At 38.1% G+C, this 21,388-nt stretch overlaps 2 protein-coding genes across 3 annotated transcripts in view; one reads left to right on the top strand and one right to left on the bottom strand.

Moving 5' to 3' along the window:
• The first annotated feature begins 334 nt into the window (after nt 1-334).
• LOC113039611 (hyaluronan and proteoglycan link protein 4-like) lies at nt 335-6,690 on the top strand. The gene is made up of 5 exons (XM_026197555.1): nt 335-502; nt 967-1,075; nt 2,458-2,820; nt 4,404-4,706; nt 5,631-6,690. Exons 1-5 carry the CDS (start codon nt 500-502, stop codon nt 5,984-5,986), a joined length of 1,134 nt encoding a protein of 377 aa, XP_026053340.1. The 5' UTR covers nt 335-499; the 3' UTR covers nt 5,987-6,690.
• Nucleotides 6,691-12,970: 6,280 nt separating this feature from the next.
• Nucleotides 12,971-21,388, bottom strand: part of LOC113039608 (neurocan core protein-like) — a 138,627-nt gene continuing 130,209 nt past the window's right edge. For both annotated transcript variants that reach the window (XM_026197549.1, XM_026197548.1), the window contains exons 14-15: nt 18,086-18,268; nt 12,971-18,010 (exon numbers count right to left, since the gene is read on the bottom strand). In XM_026197549.1, coding sequence (XP_026053334.1) covers nt 17,892-18,010; nt 18,086-18,268 — 302 coding nt within the window. In that variant the 3' untranslated portion in view covers nt 12,971-17,891. The remainder of the gene's footprint in view (nt 18,011-18,085; nt 18,269-21,388) is intronic.

The following is a 21,388-nucleotide window of genomic DNA, read 5'->3' as shown; positions in this document are numbered from 1 at the left end:
AACAACAACACAGTACATTCATTAATTATAGACAAGATACGACAACATATTATCAAAGTTTCACGATACAGTACACTCTATTAGCTATCCAGCAAATGAATGGGAAAGAGTCTTGTGAAAAATAAGTTAAGCTTACTTTAAATATTCACGGCAAAGTTACTAAATAAACTGCCGAGTAAAAATTAATTGCGAAATAATTCGCACAATCTGCACCATACGCCACAGTAAACAAAGCTATACAAAATAAGTTAACTTAAAAGTACACCGTCCTATAAAAACGAGCAACCCTCTTTGTTACACAGTATATCAGCCTAACACTTAGAGCTTTCCTTCGGTCGTAGTGTAAATGAGAGTCTTCCAGCGCCGACACCGTCAGCTGCAGTGTGATGAGACAAGACAGACGACATCTGCAGTGAAACAGAGTCTGAACACGGGGAACACGCGACAGTGAACTGGAGCAATAATAACTTCATACCAACAGAGAACTCGTCCTCTCACCATGGTGAGTTTAGGCTGAATGTGTGTGGGTTTCACTACGAAAACATTGATAATGCGCAGTGCATTGCGGTAGGGGATGCTCTAACATGCTATAAGGAGAGTTGAGGATGATGATGTATATTCCGTTGTGTCGTATATAATGTGTTTGGGCTGGTTACAGTGCTGCATAGTGCGTATGTGTGTGGTCTGGATCATGTTGCATAAAAGAGTACGGGGGGAAAGGGCCTACATTAGTTAAGCAATTCTGTGTGGCTTTGTTCAGACAGCAGAAACCTGATTATTTTACCATAACATTCTCTAGACTCTACCGTATGTTTGCAAAACTGATCCAAACCACGTTCATGCTCTGTGCATGTATCATGCTGGTATATACATCATTATAAATGCAGTAGATTTATGTCAGATATTGCCCACATTGTATTATTATGTCATAAATGAACAAGCTAATTTGTGTGCAATGTTTTAAAGATCTTGTGCTTGGAAACCATTACCTGCACGCTGTTGTTCCTTTCACCCTTTGTGACCACCTACCCAGCCGAACTGGAGAAAGGACGGAGGAGAGTGGTTCATGTAATGGGTAAGAACTTCTTCTGTGCCGTTTTATACCAGGTGTACCAGATCACAATGTACATAAGGCAAATCTGCAAATGCGGCGTGAGCTGAAGAAGGTTATGATACCCCACAGACAACCGCCTACTTGTACAAAAATGCTTTGCAAGGGTGTTAAACACGCAACCAACTAATAAATACAATTATTTTGTAAGTGCATTGATATTCAGAGCACTTAATGTACATTTTGACAGTCAGAGACCACTCCCCCCATGACATCTGATAGTTGTTGCATATTTATATTGCAGGTAAACATACATTATAATCAGTTTCAAGTCAACTATGTCACATTTCTTCATTTGGTATTCATTTTTATGTAAGCAAGAAAAAAACGGTCTTTAATTGAAGCTGTTGCACTAGCTGTCTTCTAACAGCATGTTCCCAACATTTACTTGGCAGCTACCAATTACTTTCAGGAAGTCTGTGGTTACAGTGATATTGCTTTCAGTTTAGATCCTTTGCTTCGGACGGAATACCCGTTCTTTAGCTGTCTCTGGCTGAATTAATGATGGGACATGTTTGGCAACCCTGCTTTCAAAAGAAAAGGTGTTGTGGTAACAAACATTTCAGAGTTCCAGGTATCCAGCTGACAGTTTAAATGAGCAGATGTCAAAGCTGATTACGGCCCTTGAGGTCTGTCCGGAAAATCTTGGATCGCCATCAGAGGAGGTGTTGTTTGATAGCTGTGTTTCACACTTTTAAAGACTTGATGGCTTGGAGATCCAGCTATGCTTCAAGTGCCATTGAACAGCCTTCAGACAAAAGCAAAGGGTTCTGTGGGAAATAAAAGATAAGGTGAAGGATTTAAGCATTTTCAATGTCTTTTTAGACAGATATTCATTTTAAGATCAGATGCTTATTTAGCGCAACAGGTAAAGCTAGGGGTACTCAGCAATAGGGCCGCTTCTGAATCACAATTGGCACTCTTAAAGGATATTCATGCAGTATGCAGATTTTAGACCGATGTGACATGTCACTTCACTCAATTGAAAGGGACAAAGCACAAAGAATACTAAAAGATTTGGCTATATTTTAAATGAAATTGACCCTATTTGCATATGAACTGAATGAAAAAAACCACAAAATTGCATACTTTCCCTCAGTCCCATAAAGTTAGAAAATTTTAGAAAATTTTAGTCAAAAATAGAGTAAAATCCAGTCAAATTGACAGGTATTCTCAAACGTCAAAAATTCAACTGAAATTCATATTCAAGTATAATTGTAACACTTTCAATCTAATTCGGTTTGAATGCTGAAGTTTCTGAAGTTTAGCATGGTGCAGGAACTCAATTTATAGAGTGTGCTATTTCATAAAGTGTAAAGTGGAAACTTATTTCTCTTTTTCCCTAGAGGATGATACAGGGGCAGTGATAGTCCAGACTGCTCCAGGTAAGGTGGTCACTCATCGTGGTGGCAGTATCACCCTTCCCTGCCGTTACCACCATGAACCAGAGGACATCGACCCTAACCGCATCCGCATCAAATGGACGAAGGTTTCCGATGCTTTCCAGTTTGAAGACGTGTTTGTGGCGCTGGGGCGTCAACAGAAGGCATTTGGGTCCTACCGTGGTCGAGTGTCTCTGGAACGGGCAGGACCAGGAGATGCTTCATTTATCATTCACAACATCACCTTGCAAGATTACGGCCGCTACGAGTGTGAGGTCACCAATGACATGGAGGATGACACTGGATTTGTCAATCTAGACCTTGAAGGTCAGGGAACTGGTCTTGGTTGTAGTAACTAATGGCGCTTTTCCACTGCATGGTACGGCACGGTACGGTTCACCTTTGGGAGGTTTCCCACTTGGTACAGTACCTGGTACTTTTTTTAGTACCACCTCGGTTGAGGTTCTAAGTGAACCGTACCATTACCAAAATGTGACGTGTAAACTCCGCTGATCACGGATTGGCCAGAGAGAATCTTCACTACCTGTGTCACTGAACTTGCGACACAAACACAACCGAACCGCTAGATTTAAATCGGCACAGTAAGCGAAGGATCAAACACAACTGTTTTAAACAAGCACACTTTTTTTAACAACCCAAAATGGCTGTTTCGTTGTCTGTTGAGGAATCACAGATGTTGCTGTTGTTGATAGCAAAGGAGTGGATCCAGTGAGAGCTTGATGGGGCGACGCAGAATGAAGAAGTTTTCCACAAGTCGTGGCAGTAGAGCCGGCGCAACAATAACAACGTGTTAATAATCCCGCCCACTCTAAAGCCGTACAAAACTGCAGTTGAAGCACAAACTGAGCCTAGTCGAGCCATGCCGTACCATACTGAGCTGTACAGCGCAGTGGAAAAGCGCCATAAGGGTGCTTTCACACCTGGCCCATTGTTTAGGAACATGGCATAGTAAACACAGGTAATGCATTCCATACCTTAGCCGCATTAAAATTCACATTAAGGCTGATACAAGAAAAACAACCAGCAGAGCGTAGAGAGCGAGAAGGTGTGGAAAGAGTTACCAAGTCACAAATGTAATCTGGAGTCAATCCATGCACTGCTTTATATGTTAAAATCTGAGTTTTAAAATCAATACATGATTGGACCGGGAGCCAACGAAGTTGCTGGAGCACTGGGGTAATGTGATGGCGTGAGGATGTAGAAGTCAAAACCCATGCAGCAATAATCGAGCCATGATGTGATGAAGGTATAAATAAGCCTCTCAGCATCAGCCCTAGAAAGAAAGGGTCTAATGCAAGCAATGTTGCGAAAATGGAAAAAAGCAACTTTAGTTGTGTTTTTGAAGTGAGAATTAAAAGTCAGCTGAGCATCAGAAATCACACCCAAATTACGGACCTGTGCAGGAGGAGATATTTGGGTATTGTCAACTGAAAGTTTAAAATTACTGAACTTATTAACATTAGATGAAGTGGCAATCAATAAAATTTCAGTTTTAGAACAATTTAGTTTTAGAAAGTTGTGTTTCATCCATGCCTTAAAGGTGCAATAGGAGATCTTGGAAAATGTTAACATTAGCCCGATAGCACTGAAAGCGAACATCCCACCCTCCCTGCAATCGCCGTCCAAAGCCACGCACCCTGAACGCATGCTCACAGACCAGAATACCAGAGACAACATTACTACAATAGGCTACATTAGCAGTTCCCAGTTCCAGTCCATGTTCCAAAGTGAAGTAAACTGAAAGTGAACCACACCAAGAATACAAAGGAACATTGTAATAATTTTAATCCTTGTTTTGGAACAAATCAAATCGATCTACAGGTGTGAAAGCACCCCAAGATAGTATAAAGTGTCATATTCCTACTGAACCAACTTCTTCTTTTCAAAAGGTGTGGTGTTCCCATACTACCCTCCATCCGGACGCTACAAGCTAAACTACCACCAGGCAGAGGAAGTGTGCCGACAGCAAGATGCAATTCTGGCCTCTCATGCGCAACTCCATAAGGCTTGGCTTGAGGGATTGGACTGGTGCAATGCCGGCTGGCTAGAGGATGGTTCGGTCCAGTACCCCATCTCCCATCCTCGAGACCAATGTGGCCACAAGGATAGTCCCCCCGGGGTCCGCAACTATGGCTACAGACACAAAGATGACGAACGCTATGATGCTTTTTGCTTTACCTCGAACCTCAACGGTGAGTGTTTGCCTAGGGTGGAATTGCTTATTAGAGCTCTTTTCTGGCCTGAGGCTGTTGGACTAGGTTCCTGTTGAGAAGGTCCTCCTGCTTCTCCTTTCACTGCCTTCCGTTTGATACATATCCAATAAATGGTGCCAGTCCCACAAATGAAGGAGTGTTAACTGAGCAATGCATCAATTCCTGGAAAATTGGCCAAATCAAATCAGGTTTCAGGGAAACTATGATTTAGTACAGCTTCTGAGGTGCAGAGTCACTTTGTGACCATGCAGGAATAATAGGCGTTTGCACAGTTGAAAGTAGAATTGATTTTGTCTTCAGGAAGAAAACTATATTTTTGGCCCTGGTTCAGACTATTTGTTACTAAGTGCTGTATGATCCAGTGGGTGCCCAGTTCTTCAGACCCACTCACAGTCTAGTCACTGAGAGCCAAAAGGCTTTTCTTTTGTCCCCCAAGTGGGCTATTAGAGAGGACAGCTTGTCCTGAAATCTTTATAGCTAGGGCAATTTTCAATAATACCCCTATACTGACCAGCTGCTGGAAATTTAGCAAATGGCCCAGTGGGAAATATGAGACAATCTGCTGCCCTAACAGTCAGACATCACATAAACAAACAGAAAATCAATGAATGACTTCTGAAAAACAAATGGCGGTCTGAAATGTTTCCTTTTTTGTGCTTTGCTTTTTTGATTCACCCGGTCAGACCTGAAAAAAAAAATGCATTGTCATTTCATCATGATGAAGGCAGGATTTGAAATCCAAATTTCCGATCCAAATTTTGATATCTTCTGCAGTGAAATGTCTACTCTCCAGAATAATTTCCTTAGCATTTTTGACGAAACGTTCCACTGGAAGAATTTTCTTCCTTTACTACTCTTCTCACAGCTTTTGTTGTTTTTCATAAAACTGTGTTTCTCTCGCAGGACGTGTTTACTTCCTCAAACGTTTTAAGAAGGTAAACTACCTTGAGGCAGTAAAGGCATGTCAACGTGACGATGCAGTGATCGCCAAAGTCGGACAATTGTACGCCGCATGGAAGATCCAGCTCTTGGACCGTTGTGAGGCAGGCTGGGTGGGAGATGGCAGCATCCGTTACCCCATCGTCAATCCTCGGGCCCGCTGCGGGGGCCCAGAACCCGGTGTCCGAAACCTAGGTTTCCCTGATAAAAAGTTCAGCCTCTACGGAGTCTACTGCTTCCGCAGGAACTCATATGTCCAGTCAACACAGGCTCCAAAAGAAACCACAACCAAACCGGCTAACAGCACCAGAAGCATCTGAAAGTGCACGATACTAGTCACTAGCATCACGGCTTCTTTGTTTGACAGACAAGGCTTTTTGCACTCCGGCTACTAAGCAACTAGGCTCGTGCTGAACTCGGGGTATAATTGAGCTTGTATAATTTCACACACTTGCTTGAAATGAGGTGTCAATCAAACCTTTCTCTTCAGAGACATTAGTTTCGCAGTATACCCTGCATGCAGAACTTAGCCTTAAGGTTCTCAACTTGTTTTTTTTCTGTTTCCCAGGGAAGACAAAATTGACTTTTATTAGTGCTAAGAAAGCTAATTTAGCCTTATAATGAGTATAGCACATTAGCAATAGCCCTCAATGACCTGTTGACGACGAAGTGATAATAGACAACACTTGCTTCAGATGCTAGCATGAACTGGAAAGCTTGGCTGGGCTTAGCTTGCTTATGAAAACCAAAATTCACAGTTGTTGCTATCTAAGCAAGTAGCAAAACCGATTAGCTTTGCCAATTACTATGCACATAATACTAGACGCTCGTTTTTGATACGTTTTGAATGACCTTGCAAGCAATAACAGAATTAGGCATGACATTTTCTAGATGTTTATCACAGTGCTAAAGCTAAAATCTTGTGAATGCTTTACTATTTCTTAGTGGTTGATTGCACTGTCCATTCAGTATCGCACAATAGTGTCTATGATGATGCATTTTAGATTAAAGTTATTTACCTGTTCGTGCCCGCCTGTCAATTCTCTTAACGACTGTGGATGAAGGGCACAGAATTGCTTGTAAACACAAAAGCTTAACCTCTGATACAGAAAGGGAAGGAGAACCTGAAGACACCGGTAACCATGACAATAGCTGAACATGGCTCTAACAAATTGCACATTGCTATTTTAGTTTGTCTCGGGCATAAGCTCCTGGCGATGCTGCACTTTCTGTTTACAGTCTGCAAAACACTTGAGAAAATGTTTGTTGCTTTGCCAGAATCACATAAGTGACCCTTACATTTCCATAGTAACAGCTATAATGAGGCCTCATGAATTTCAAAGGAAAGCAACAGTCATTTGTTAAACTGCTCAAATTAGGCTGTTTACTCTGATAGCTGTTTTGCTATATGCTCAGCATTTCTGGTTGTATTTAGCACCCTGTAGTGAATTTTAATGCAACAGATTCTAAACATTTCGAACGATACAGAAAAATAAAACCACAACTCTGAACATTATATAATGAGCACTAAAATATATACAATACTATTTCTTAGAAACACAAAAAATGCTAAAAAACAGTAAACGACAGTGAAAAGCTAACTTCTGTTGGAAACTGCCATTATATCACATATGTTGTACAAGCCTCATGAGAAGAAGACGGAGTATAAAAAGATTGTTGCATTATCTTTCATCGGATAGATTTCATCTTCCCTCAACATGAAAAAGTCAAAGCTAATTGAACAACTGAGCACGCGTCCTCTTGGGAAAACAGAACTGGATCGGATCTCAAAAAGGTGCCGTGTTTGTCTCATTTCTTACCTGCTGACAGGGAAAAACTAAGTGAAAATTGAACACTCAGACATCATGTAGTATCCAAGCACGAGGTGTCAAATAATTTCCTCATCTATTCTGAAAGCGAAAATGCAGTGCCATGTGAAAGGAAGTCTTATCTGTTAGCATTCCCATCTCAGCAGGAACAAACAGACATGTATTTCAAAAACAAAACCCCTTGGTTAAGACCGTGTTAATCACATAGAAATCAAGTCATAATGATTCTTGTATTAAAGATAATGCATACATATCTAACGGAGGCCAGTTAGTAAGTGCTGTCTAGATAAACCTCACTCCCATGCTTTCAAAGCATTATCTGATGCTAGAGGCCATGGTCTTTAGCGTCCTTGTTAGCATGCTCACTTTCCATGCCGGAAACACTGGTTCAAATCTTGGAGTGAGCAAGGCAAGTATAGCCGGAGGGGTTATACATAAACTGAAAAGTAGGGCTGTCATGATTCCTCGATGTAATTCTCAATCCTAGAATAATAATTGACTGCAATTTGCCTGTGTCGAGTAACTGGCAAAATACCGGAAGTGGTTCATTCCACGTCAATCCATAAAATGCATTATTAGACCGATTTCCAAGTCTGCATGATATATTAAACGCATTTAAATATCATACTAAAGCATAATGCTACTGTGAATTCACAAATGCTACAATTCAATTAAATAAATATATGCAATGTATACGCTTTCATTATTTAGCATTTACATGTTTGGAGCATCTCAAACTCCATCTCTGCATATTTTTGTGAGGTTGGGTTTATTATAACGCTCATCTGGGAACACCATGCACCATTTCATCAGATTTTAAGGTAAACCATTTTCAAACCTATGCTAACACCGGAGAATATACTTCACTCACTTCACTCACTTATATATCTCAATATGCAAACTGTTCATCGCGATTTCAAAATAAAAAATTACGTTTTGATATCTAAATATATATAAAAAAAAAAAATGTGAGTACTTACTTTTGATACTTTATTTGAACTAACTGTTGACTCATTGCTAGTATAGAGGAATTTTAAATATTTTTAAATACTACTGTTCAAAATTATTATAAAAGCATTCAATTACTCGATTAATCATCACAAAAATCAACGATTACTCGAATACCAAAATAATCGCTAGTGAAAGCCCAACTGAAAAGCTTTGCTAGTCTGGCTATAGGAAATATTGACCAATATGATAGTGGACTGACGGGATTTTGCTTATTTGCAATTGAAGCATCTTCAATTACAAGACCTTCGGAACAAAAAGCTATACAAATAGGGATAATGTCACATATTTGCACGTTCTGGCTTAATGCATCCTTCAGACAAACACTCCAGGCTCATCAAGCTAATATGTGTAGCCATTCTTCTTGTGTAAACTTTGAGAATGCTGTATTATGCACGCAATGCTTTACATAGTAATTTGCTGAAGTGTTTGTAACATTGATTGGCTTATTTCGGCAGGTAATGAGTCCGAGCATACAAAGGCTCTGCTTGGTTGAATGAGCCTCCAGCAGTGAACAGTGAGCGTTTGCTGTTTGTTTAGACCGTAAGCTTTGAGCAGGGATGCTGCTGATTCGTTTCATTTGGAAGTGGCTGCAGGTACAGATCAAGAGCGAACATACTGCTTCTGCTCGACGGACTGTGTTGAAAGAACTCAGACTGAAGTGGAAAAGAAAGGGTAGAAGGTTAATGCAACTGTTTAGAGCATTTATTCACAATGAGCTCTTGAACATGACAATAAAGTGTGGTGTGGTTTCTCAGGTTTGTTCTACCTGAGAAAAAGAAAACTGTGAATTTCCATGTTTAGATACTAGCAACAGTGATGTAAGTAAGATGAGCTATGAGCAAAATAGACATTGCATCTCAGTTTGCACACTATCCATCCCAAACATATCCAAATTGAATTAAGTGCCATTCACATGAAGGATGATAACTGTATTTAGTTCTGTAAGAATTAGGAAATCCACACCATAATTATAACGTGACAGAGGAACAATATATTTGGAATTACCTCAAGAACGATTCTTTTTTCAGCTTGTGAAACAGAATCTGCCAATCAGAATCCACCCAACTTTTAAATATTTAATGAGGCAGATGAAATACTCCCTGTGTGTTTATGATTCTTTATGTTCTTGGCATTCCAAATAATAATATTGTAAAACAGTGTGCCAAAATAGAATGTCCTTAAGCCTTTTCGGTTAAAATGACAAAAAAAAAAAAACTTTGTAAGAAAAGGTTTATTATGGTTTTCTGTTAAAGTACAGCCGAGGAAGGCAAAACTACAGCATGCCTTAACAGTTTTAAACACAAAAGTTACAACCTAAGTTTAAAGTAAAGAATTATCTAGGCCTGGGATCCTCAAATCTGCCTTGCAAGACCCACTTTCCTGTAGATTTTAGCTCCAGCCCTGAACAAACTCACCTACCTGTGATTTTCTAATGATCCTGAAGACATTGATTAGCATTGAGTTGGAGCCAAACAATCCAGGAAAGTGGATCTCGTGAGGCAGATTTTGAGGATCTAGATGCTTCCACTTCAAAAGGAAAGTTCACCCGAAAATGAAAATGCTGTTATTAATTACTCACTCTCATGTTGATCCAAACCATAAGCCCTTTGTTCATCTTTAATATACAAATTAAGATATTTTTGATTAAATCCGAGAGCTTTCTGACCCTCCATAAACAGAAACGCAATCACTTGGAACAAAATGAGGGCAAAACGAAGTTTGTTTGGAGCTCAAAACAGCATGCCAGAAGTTAGAGGACTCTGGTAAGGAATTACCGTAGCATTGACTCACCATGCTAAGATGGCAACTACACAGGACTATGTCAGAATATAGATCCCAGTCACAATTTTTCAAAATGCTTTCGGTTTACAGCAAGGAATACATTCGCAAAGCAAATCCATGCATCTGGCAATTCAAATGCTATTAACACTTAGCTTCAGTCAGTGGAAAAGTTATTGGATTAGATGCTTAATATTTAGAGAGAAAAAAAAAAGAAAAAAAAGAAAGTGGGTTTACGCTTCTTCAAACTCATATTCCTCCCAGATTAGTAACTGGTTCAAAAGAAAGCTCCACAGTAAATCAGGAATGTGTTTTTGCAGTTGGAAAAATGCCTAGGTCATCTTAAGAGCAACCCTAACTAGATTGCCCAGCTTGACGTCTGATGAGGACAGTGTGCCCTTGCAGCACGGAGAGAGTCTAGCACATGCAGATCAGCCGGGCAAAAAGATCTCCCACTACAGCTGTCAAATTAAACTAGCTTGGAATTGATTCAAATCAAAGTTGCTCATGGAGTTTCAACGGTTAAACTGTCAAAATAAATTTAAAGGAACAGTCCAGCCAAATTTTTTTTATTTTGTCTTTTACTTACCCTCACGTAATTTTAAACCCAAACAATGTTGTTTTCTAACATGGTCACACGGAAAATAGCTATATTCCTTTTTTTTAAATTTTTTTTTAGATCACTTTTTTTTGTTTAGTTTTTTCCCATGGCATAGTGACTTAAGGGACAGCCTATTCAAAAATTAAAATTCTATAATCAATGTTGTTACAAACTCATTTGTTCATCTTTGAAACACAAATGGAAATACTTTTATTGAAACCTGTACTCACCTGTACTTGGTTGAAACTTGGTTCTTGCACCTCAAGCGTGCACATTGAAACCTCCTTTTACCAAATTTGATGCTTTCAACGAATTTGCACTGATCATTGTTTTTATGTGAATAAAAGCCTCAATTAAATCTATTCACCGAAAACCACTAAATTCATACACGCACAACAATATATTTTGGGACTTTTTGAAATGTCAAGGTTTTTGTTGGAATGAATTTTTGATGGAGGGATAAAATATATTTATTTGTGTTTTGAAGATGAATGGAAGTCATATGTTCGGAATAATATGAGGCTGAGTAAATGATGAATTTTCATTTTGGGATGAACTACAGTATTTAAATCCTGTTTCTCAAACAAAACTAGCGTATGACTTCAGAGCACTTGGAATATAGTGAACAAGTCACATGGAACAAGTTAGCTATTTTTTTTTAGCTAATATCTGTCTTTTTAAGGAAAAAAGTAACATGTAGGAGAGTAAATAATGACAGAATTTATATTTTCAGAGCTGTGCTTATGGAAAGATTTTGCCTCTTTGAGGGTGCTTTTTCATTAAACAAGTAATTCATTTTCAAATTGTATGTCTGGATGAATAATACTCTGATATTTCATGACTTACACCTTGTTCTGCTGCATTTCAGTGCTCTTCTGAGTCTTGATCCCGCCTGTTTATTAAACGTGAGAATCATAGCTCTGTACAGGAGCAGATACAGGAATATTTACAATGTCTCGCTCCTTAGTGAGGATGAAACATCAAAGACCTTGAATCTGACATGAAGAGATAAAGCAGAGGAAGTCAGAGATACAAGATACTATGTATGAATTATTCACCACGCACTTCTTGTGAGCCAATGGCCTAATAAGATCCTGCGTCCAGTGATGGAGGGAAAGAGAAAGATTAAACAACAAAAAAAATGTTAATAGCGGCAAATAATCTGCTGACAAATTTATCCTGGCTAAACCAAACAACTTCATATTTTATTAATCTGTATAAAATTATAAATAATTTTTATGTCCCTTGAGTTTTAAAGGATTAATTCACCCAAAAATGAAAATTCTGTCATTAGTTAAACACCCTCGTGTTATTCTAAACCTGTAAGACCTTCGTTCAAATTCAGAACACAAATGAAGATATTTTTGATGAAATCCGAGAGCTTTCTGACCCTACATAGACAGCAACACAACTGACACGTTCAATACCCAGAAAGATAGTAAGAACATTGTTAAAAATAGTCCATGTGTCATCAGTGGTTCAACCGTAATGTTATCAAGCTACAAGGATACTGTTTTTCTGTGCAAAATAAAAAAATACTTTATTCAACAATTTCTTCTCTTCCATGTACCATCACGCATCGAGTGAAGTCATTATTTTTGTTTTCTTTACACACAAAAAGTATTCTTGTAGCTTCATAACATTACGGTTGAACCACTGATGTCAACTATTTTAACGATGTCTTTACTATCTTTCTGGGTCTTGAACTTGGTAGTTACGTTGCTGTCTATGAAGGGTCAGAAAGCTCTCGGATTTCATCAAAAATATATTCATTTGTGTTCTGAAAATTAAAGGCTGTACTGTCCACTTAATTTGTTAAAATGTAATTTAAGGGATAGTTCATCTATAAATGTCAATTCTGGCATTATTTACTCACCCTTATGTAATTTCAAACTTTGACACTATATACGTACATTGTATGGAAAACAGTAGCATGAACATTCTTCAAAATGTCTCCTTTTGTGTTCTATAGAGAAAAGAAAGTTTGGAACCGCATTTTTGTAGTGTAGTTAATGGCAAAAACCCATAAGAATGTGTAATCTGAGACAGAAACCACTGTAAAGGAGAAGACAGATTCAATGGCATTACCGATCCCATTCAATGTTTTTAATTCGGTAAAGAATATAATACAATGACAGAACTAGAATTCATAAGAACATCAATAAATATCGAATAACACATATGGACCACATTCACACAGCCTGACTCGAGTCATCCCAGTGAAGGAAATGCTTAAAAAACAACAACAACAGTATCTCAATGTAGAAGATGGTGTTTGGTATTTGATGCAGCAGCAGTAGTGTTTTCTGCCTAGCGTCGGAGAACAGAGAGTAAGCCTGTGTGACTGAGGTCCAGGGACTCTACAAACACATCCAGATTGCATTTTTAAAAAGTGGAAAATAAATAAATCCATACATAAAAAATGGGCAGAAAACATCAAGAAGTTAAAACAAAGTCTGTACATCACCGAGCTGGGGAGTGGTGTCAAAAGATTTTATGGTTTTGTCGCAATACTGTTTTGCTACAGCCAGAGGAATGAATTTACTGCTGGTAACAGCCGGGAATGCTGGGTCATTAATTAACGACGGGATGCCCTTCAAGCCAACAAATAATAAATAAACATAAATAAGAGCTGCAACTGTACATATACAGGAAAAGTCTCATATGCTTGTTTCTGAAATGTAAACAAAAATTCAGCTATATTAATCGGTATCATAGAGTCTTCTTTAAGGTCCTCTCCAACAGTGTTATAATCAAATAAACAACGTGCATGACAAAGTCTTATATAATGATATGAAAGATGATCAGATTATCAGATAAGATTAAGTTGTAATACAGATTCAAATGAGGTAAAGTGTGGACAATGAAAGCATGGTTTAGGTGAACAGGGAACGCCGGAGGTTCGGGTTAAATCTACAAAGCAGTAGTGATTTCCCAGAACAACCCACACTGCCACCGGCAGCTGAACTGGCTTCTTTGTCATGGTAATTTCCTTTCTGACACCGTCCAATCAAAGACATTTCCAGCAGACGAAGATAACGCACTAAAAATTCTGATGTGCTACTCTTGCCGCGATAGTCCGGAAGGTGATGATGGATGTGGCTTGTTACCGGCAGTCCTGATTAAACAGAGGACATTGTGCTCCCGTCTCACCTCCGTAGCTTCCTCTTTACCTCCAACAATCATGTTAATACGAAAAGAACAAGGTTAACGTCTCGATAAAACATGACCATTTTATCAAAATGGGAAAGAAACGCCATTCTCGGCTGCAGCAGCGGAAAGCAAACAAACCGTTGGAGGCTATTGCGAGAGTATTTTGCATATTCTTCTTGCGAGAATCTCAACTAATCTGGCTGAATGAGTCATGCAAACAAGCCTAAATAAGAGTATGTTCCAGAAATGTAACTACAAAAGGGTGGCGCAGCTAGCGTAACCACCTCTGGGACACCAATTGCTCTGTGGCAATTAGTAAGACAACTTGCCACAAGAAAATCCTGCAGCTGCCTCTTATAGTTCTTCAGAATGCCTGCCAAAAGACAGCTGTGAACATTCTTTGTTTAGAGATTCATTTTTATAATCAAGGCTCATAATTATGTTGCCACATTGTTAGCCATCTGCCTTCCTTCGCTAGCCTCAGCTGAGGGCTGTAAAGAGCTATTAGTGTGATATAGAGGTACATTAGCGGCTAATATGGATTATTAGGATCCTGGGTATCAGAATGAGACTCCAATTTTGACAGACAAATTGCATAAGACTGGTGCACCTCCTGTTCCATGCTAATCATGCATGGGCATTAGAAGGAATAGGACAAAACCTGCTCAGAACAGGTCATTATTCACCCGAAAATCGGAAAAAGAAAAACAAGTTATTTTACTTTAAGGATGTGGATTTAGTTTTGAATTGTGACGTTATTTTCAAGAAAATTAACTTCTTTGAAATTACTATGATGAGAACAATATATCAATTTTTTTTAATTCTCAACAAAAATGATCAACACACATATACATAAATAATAATAATAATAATAAAAAAGCAGAATTTATGTTTTTCTGAAATTTACTACAAATGCATGCTCCTCCCTTTTCGACTAAACTTCAAAACGTTCAAAAAGAGCTTTTTATTTTAAAAAATTTAAATAATCTTTTTCTTGAAGGTCAATTGCTTCTTTATCAAAATGGGTACTAATAACCTCAACATTAATTAAGTTTCTTGGAACAAAAAGATGAATTGTTCAGATATTAAGAGTACTGGCTTTTCATCCTTGAATGAAAAAAAAAGTCTATTTAAAAAAGTGGATAAAGGTAGAGAAGGAAAGAAGGGGGAACGCTGACGTTGAGACGAAGTTGGCAGAAAACTGGGCTACGTTTGCAATCTCACTGGGACACTGAGAAAGGAATAGCACGAGATAAGCACAAAAACCCCGGCATTAGAGAAACGCGCAGTAAAAAAGAAAGAGTCTGCCCTTTTTTAAGGTAAGGAGGATAGTTGAGAGGGCAGAGAATAAGGAGCGGTCCTCATTTCTGAGTCAGCTGTCGCAGTACTCTTTGGGAAACAGGACACACACCTGGTAGGGATAAAAAAAAAAGTGTGCCTTTGGAAACCTCAGTGTGTCCAGACCACATCTTTCGCTCTGAGGAGAACAGAAGGCCAAATGCTGCCTCTCAACTGGCCTTCTTCTGCATAAGCCTTTCCTTTTTTAACCTCCTGATCTTCAGTACTGGAGGTATCCCTGCCTCTGAAGTGTACCCATGAGCACTTTTATCATCTAACTCGAATGTGATATCGCACCATCTGGATTCTTTGTTTTCGTCCACATCCCACCCATGGGAATCCATCCCTGTTATATTTCTTCCTTAAGTGTGCTAGTTCGAGAAGCTAATTCCAGGCATACCTGCGACCCCCAAGGCTGTTAAAAGTACCTTGTCACCGGCTCAGTTTGATGTGGCGTTTATGCAGTCGACTGCAATTAAGTCCAGCAAGTCGAACTTCTCTTTCCAGCTTTCTAATTCTTGCTCTTTTCTCGCCGACAGGCTCTGACAGGACAATTTCTCCTCTGTGGGTGAGAAAGTGGGAGATCATGACACAGACCATCAATAACAGATGGAGGGATCAAAAGTAGAGGGGATTTTACAGTGGCACATTTCATCTAATTCTTGTCAAGTCGTTCAAAGTCAATAACTGTGAAAGATTGAAATCCTTAACTCGAGGCTTGAAATATATCTGCGTAACAACTATTTAAACGCTGTTTAAGGACTTAAAGGAATAGTTTGACCCTAACAATTAAGTCTGTCATCAGTTATTTAACCTAATGTCAACTCAAACCTGTATTATGCTCTTTTGTCTGGATGCACAAAAGAAGATACTTTGCAGAGCGTCCAAGCTGCTCTTTTCCAGTGGAGCACCATTAAAGTTTCATAAAAGTGGTTTGCATGCCCATATGTGTGCTATAATCTTCTTCTGAAGATTTTTGATTAGTTTGTATGAGAAAAAAAAAAGTCTCGTTTGTCAACAGTTTGACATCAATGAGATCAAACGTCACATTTCCTGCGAAAGCTACAATAGGATAACAACTTCTTGATTATGAATAACTTCGGTCTGCTTCTCACACAAATCTATCATACGGTTTCAGAAGACGTTAAATTCGTACTTTCATGTCGCTTTATTGTCGTTTATACAACAGTTCTTTCTGGTCCTCAAATCTGATTGGCTGGAAGGAGTGCGGTATCCAAGCGATATCAGAACTCCAACCGCTTCTCAAAGTGAATATCATGGCGGTAGCCCAAATCAAATATCATTTTATAAATGTTACTGTATTTGTGTCGCGCAATGTAGTTTTAAGAGTTTTTGAGGCAAGAATGTACATGTTCTATGTTTTCGAATTAGAAATGGACGCTTGGGCTCAGCTGTTGAGTTGTCGAATTGGCAGAAGTAATTTTGCACAAAAGAGAGTTTTTAAAGACACTTTTGTTGTTTATTATTCATTTACACAATTGTCCGTCAAATTGTTGCATAAATGCAATATCACACTCGTTGCTGATATTGCTCACTTATAGCCAGTCACTCATCTCCTTTTTTTGCTCAACGTAAGAAATAAAATCATAAGGGTTAGTTTTAGTTTTGTGTGAATTGTGCAGTTTCTACAATGAAAATCCAGATGAGCACCACTCCACGCAACTCAAAACACACCAATACCGACGAGTATCCGATAAATTTGTGTGAGGAAAATGCTAAATTGAAATGATTATTTGCAGAAAACTCTACCGATGTGGATCTGAACTCTCGTTCAACATTTCTATTAAAGTTACAATAGAGTACTGACTTTTGATTGAACTTCGGACTGTTTTACGCACAAATCTATCGTACGGCTTCAGCAGACGTCAAATACAGATTCATTTGAAAATTCCTGTTACCAGTCACTACCAGTGTCTTTTTGTGTTCGACGGGAGAAACATAATCATACAGGTTTGGAATGACATGAGCGCGATTTAATTTTCACGTAAAATCCAGATGAGCACCACTCCTCTCAACTCAAAACACACCAATACTGAGAAATACTGTATAAATTAGGTTAATGTCTTACAAAGAGCAAACCAACGTCAAAACGGTCAAGAAATACTGCATAAGCTAACCCATCCCAAGCATTTCCTGGCCGTTTCGAAGTGATCCCGCATTTTGAAATGAAATACAATATTTACATGTAGTACCAACCCACCCGCTCAATTAATGCTTATGTAAAAATACATAAACAGTTACCTAGAGTGTTTTCTACATTTAAGGTACGAAATAACTTTTCTCATGTTGGATTCACTAAAATGAGATGTACATTAACGGATTAAAGAGACAGAAAAGTGAAATTGTTATAGTCCTTGTGAGGTCCAGCAGTGCCCCTCTGATCATAATGGGGGTAGACTGAGCCAGACTAGAAGGGGGCAAAGTGAAGGCCGTCGGATATCAAAGATAAGGAGGTTTAGGTGAAAGGCTGGCGGAAAGGAGGGGGTTATTTGGTTAGAAATGGCCGTGACCCTCTTGTTGACCTCGATGACCTCCTGAACCGTGCCTCTTGTGCTTTCTGCGCTCGTGGTGGGACTTGTGGTGGTGGCGTCTGTAGCGGTGAGATCTCCTTGCTGAGCACACAAAAACAAAGTCTGGTCATTTGGTTTTTGAGATTGCCATTTAGAGAATAAAGTTGGGATACTCACACTTCGTACAGATGATCTTGGGCCGGTCCCATTTGCCGTTGGCGCGACACTTGATGGTGGGAATGTGGCGCTGGAAGAAACCGTCACCGCACTGGTAACGCACCACAGAGTGTATGTCGTAATGCGAACGCTTCCGACCAATCAGGAAAGCGTTGTCCACGGTGGGCGGAGCTCCACATAGTACTGCAAGAAAGACAATGTAGGATTACGAAAATGTAAATAAATCTTGTATCGACATCAAATGAATCAACATATTTTCTTAATACATATTCCTGGAAATAATTCTATGTTACTGAAATTTTGTCAGATTTTTTAATGTTGTAGCTGATAACCGATAAGCAATATTATTTTGTCTAAATGAAATAAAAATAAAACACATAAAAACTGAAATCAATAATTTTAAATGGTACAAAGTGAACATTCTGAAAATACATATTCATTCTGAAATTTGCAGAAGACTACATTTAACAGTGCAATAAAATTATTGTTTTTAAAGCTTAACATTTAATGAAGGAAAAGCTAAAACATAAAAAAAAATGAATTAAACAAAATAATTTATAATAAAGACATATATAATAAAAAAAACACATAAAACTAATTTAATAACTGATATAATTTAATATAACTGATATTTTGGGCATCCATATTTCCTGGTGATTCATTGTGAATTTTATTGCAAATTAAATGAATGAATGAATGAATCCACCACTGCCACTTTGTCACACACATCACACTTTTAAAATACAATTAATTCCTGATGAATTGGAGGCACATGAAGTGAGTTTTTCCTTTTTGTGTGAACTGCACAGAATATATGCTATATAAAATCATGTAAATAAATAAATGAATGAATCAATTTCCAATTTTTTCAAGATCCAATCGATTCCCACTAGACATTTTTCACTGAATACTCATTTTAAGCATATGTTTAACTTAATTCAGAAATAGAACGGGCTTTAAATTTACTCTTTTCTCTAGACATATCCGCGCATGGTGTATGAAAACAATGTCTATAGTCAGATTCAAGCCTAAAGACATCCTCTTCTCCAGCAGTGCCTCATTTATCGAATTAAACCGGTTTAAAGGTCAGCAGTTCCTTACACCTTTCATTAGGTGGCGCCCTCGGAGCTGAAACTCTTCATACCGCTTGACTGAAGATGCAGGAGTTGCCTATTCTTTTGCTGCGGTGGGTCAGTAAACACCTCAGGGAACCAATCAGGGTACAAACAATTAGCCTGTGGTCTACGGCCCCCCGTGCATTCATGCGCTCTGAACAGCAAACCTATAATCCAAGCTGCTCTCTATAATCACCTCGGCTTGTTCATTTGCAGCGAAACATCATAAAGCTGACCTGTGATTTGAGTGTTTAATGTCTTCACTCCGGCAGACTTTATGGCCATGGCACTTTAGCTTTTCCCCTTCAAGTAAGATTTTCTTTATCAGATGCTCCAGAGCAAGTCGTGTCATTAACCTCCTTGCAGGATTTCACAGCATTTTCAGAATCAAATCAATTCTGGGAAGGAACTGCAGGTTATCTGTTGCTCAGGACGGGCAGGAATTGCCACCTAATCAGTGACGGTATGAGCTGGAATTGATCTGGGAAGTCAGCGGCGGTTTGTAAGCCTGATGAGTTCTGTTGTATGCGGTTTATTTATGGTGGGGTATGGTTCTTTGTCTGGAGAGAATGAGGTATATATGACCTTCTGGGTTGAGGACAGGAGGCAAATGTCACACTTAAAAACACTCGCTCCTGAACTCAGCAGCCGTTCTCAGTCCACACAAGCCGAGCACTGATTCAACAATAAATCATAAATAAATAATAGACCATAAAATCAATACTCAATCCTGGACACACTGTACACTTAGTTATACTGGCCTCAAAAAGTATTCAGACAACTAAGCCTTGCTTAAAAATGTATGAATGTCACTTTATTCTATATTCTATTCTAGATCTTCACTTAGAACTTTCACTTCAATTCACTTTTTTTTGTAAGTTTTAGTAACAAAACAACAACAACAACAACAACAAAAAACTAAGCGTAACAAATAAATTATATATTATATAAAATAAATTCAATATATTTTATACTTGCGGTTAATAAACTAAGAAAAAGAAAGAAAGAAATAATAATAAATATTAACAAAACAATACATAAATAAATAAATATAAAAAAAATATTTACAAAAATATTTTCATTATTTAAAAAATAACACACACACACACACACGCACACACACACACATTACATTACATTTATTGATAAAATAAAAACTTAAATTTAGCAAGCAAATGTAATAAATCCTATGCACAATTTTAAAACAAATGAAACTATTTATATTTACAAACATGCTTTATTTATATATATATATATATATATATATATATATATATATATATATATATATATATATATATATATATATATATATATAAACACAATATATATATATATATATATGTGTGTGTGTGTGTGAATTAATAAAACAAAAAACTAGATTTTCTTAAATTATTCATTTTGTAATTAAATAATATATATATATATATATATATATATATATATATATATATATATATATATATATATATATTTTTTTTTTTTATTAATCAATCTAATAAATTATATATCTTAATTACAAACCTAAAACATTATAAATTCTCCATTTAAAAATTTGCATTACATTTGAATCTATGTTGTTAATATAGCTTGTTAATATATGCGGCAGGTTACTTTGCACAAGTGTCTGATAACAGATTTCCTATTTGCATTCCAACTGCAAGTTGAAGCATTTTTGCAGAGGACAAAGGAAAGAGGTTTATCGCAGCGCTATCATATCGACCAGACCGTGCAGAATGCCCCAGGATGCGTCTCACCTCATTCATACAAATATCAAAGCTGGCAGGCAAAAGTCAAGGTGATTCAATAACACAGACACAGAGAGGGTTCTTCAACTGAGTCAGCATCACCCCGAGGCTTGTGCTCAACACTCTGGATTCAAGCAGCTTTACCTCCAGCAAACTCCAAAGCTCAGCATAAAAACTACTACATCACGATAGAAACACACCGACTGGTATTGCAGAACGTCTGTTTTAAGCACATCTATAAGTTAATACCATGTGACTGTCTATTGTTCGCTGTTCTTAAGGGATTTTATTATTGTATTAAGGCCAGGCTGGAGGGATTGCATGATCAATAGTGCTGACAGTTTGAATGAGGGACTGACTGGGGGAGGGCTGGTGGACAAAAGGGGACAGCGAGGCAGGTGGTGGGGGTGGTTGGAAATGTTTCCCAGGTGGTCTTGCGA

The sequence above is a fragment of the Carassius auratus genome, chromosome 22 (assembly GCF_003368295.1).
Source record: "Carassius auratus strain Wakin chromosome 22, ASM336829v1, whole genome shotgun sequence".
Taxonomy (NCBI): domain Eukaryota; kingdom Metazoa; phylum Chordata; class Actinopteri; order Cypriniformes; family Cyprinidae; genus Carassius; species Carassius auratus.
This window is presented reverse-complemented; position numbering and strand designations above follow the sequence as displayed.

Bases quoted from the DNA above. Each gene is read 5' to 3' on its own strand.
- LOC113039611 (XM_026197555.1), top strand. The intron at 1,076-2,457 runs GTAAGAACTTCT...CTTTTTCCCTAG, and splicing joins GAGAGTGGTTCATGTAATGG to AGGATGATACAGGGGCAGTG. The intron at 2,821-4,403 runs GTCAGGGAACTG...TCTTTTCAAAAG, and splicing joins TGTCAATCTAGACCTTGAAG to GTGTGGTGTTCCCATACTAC.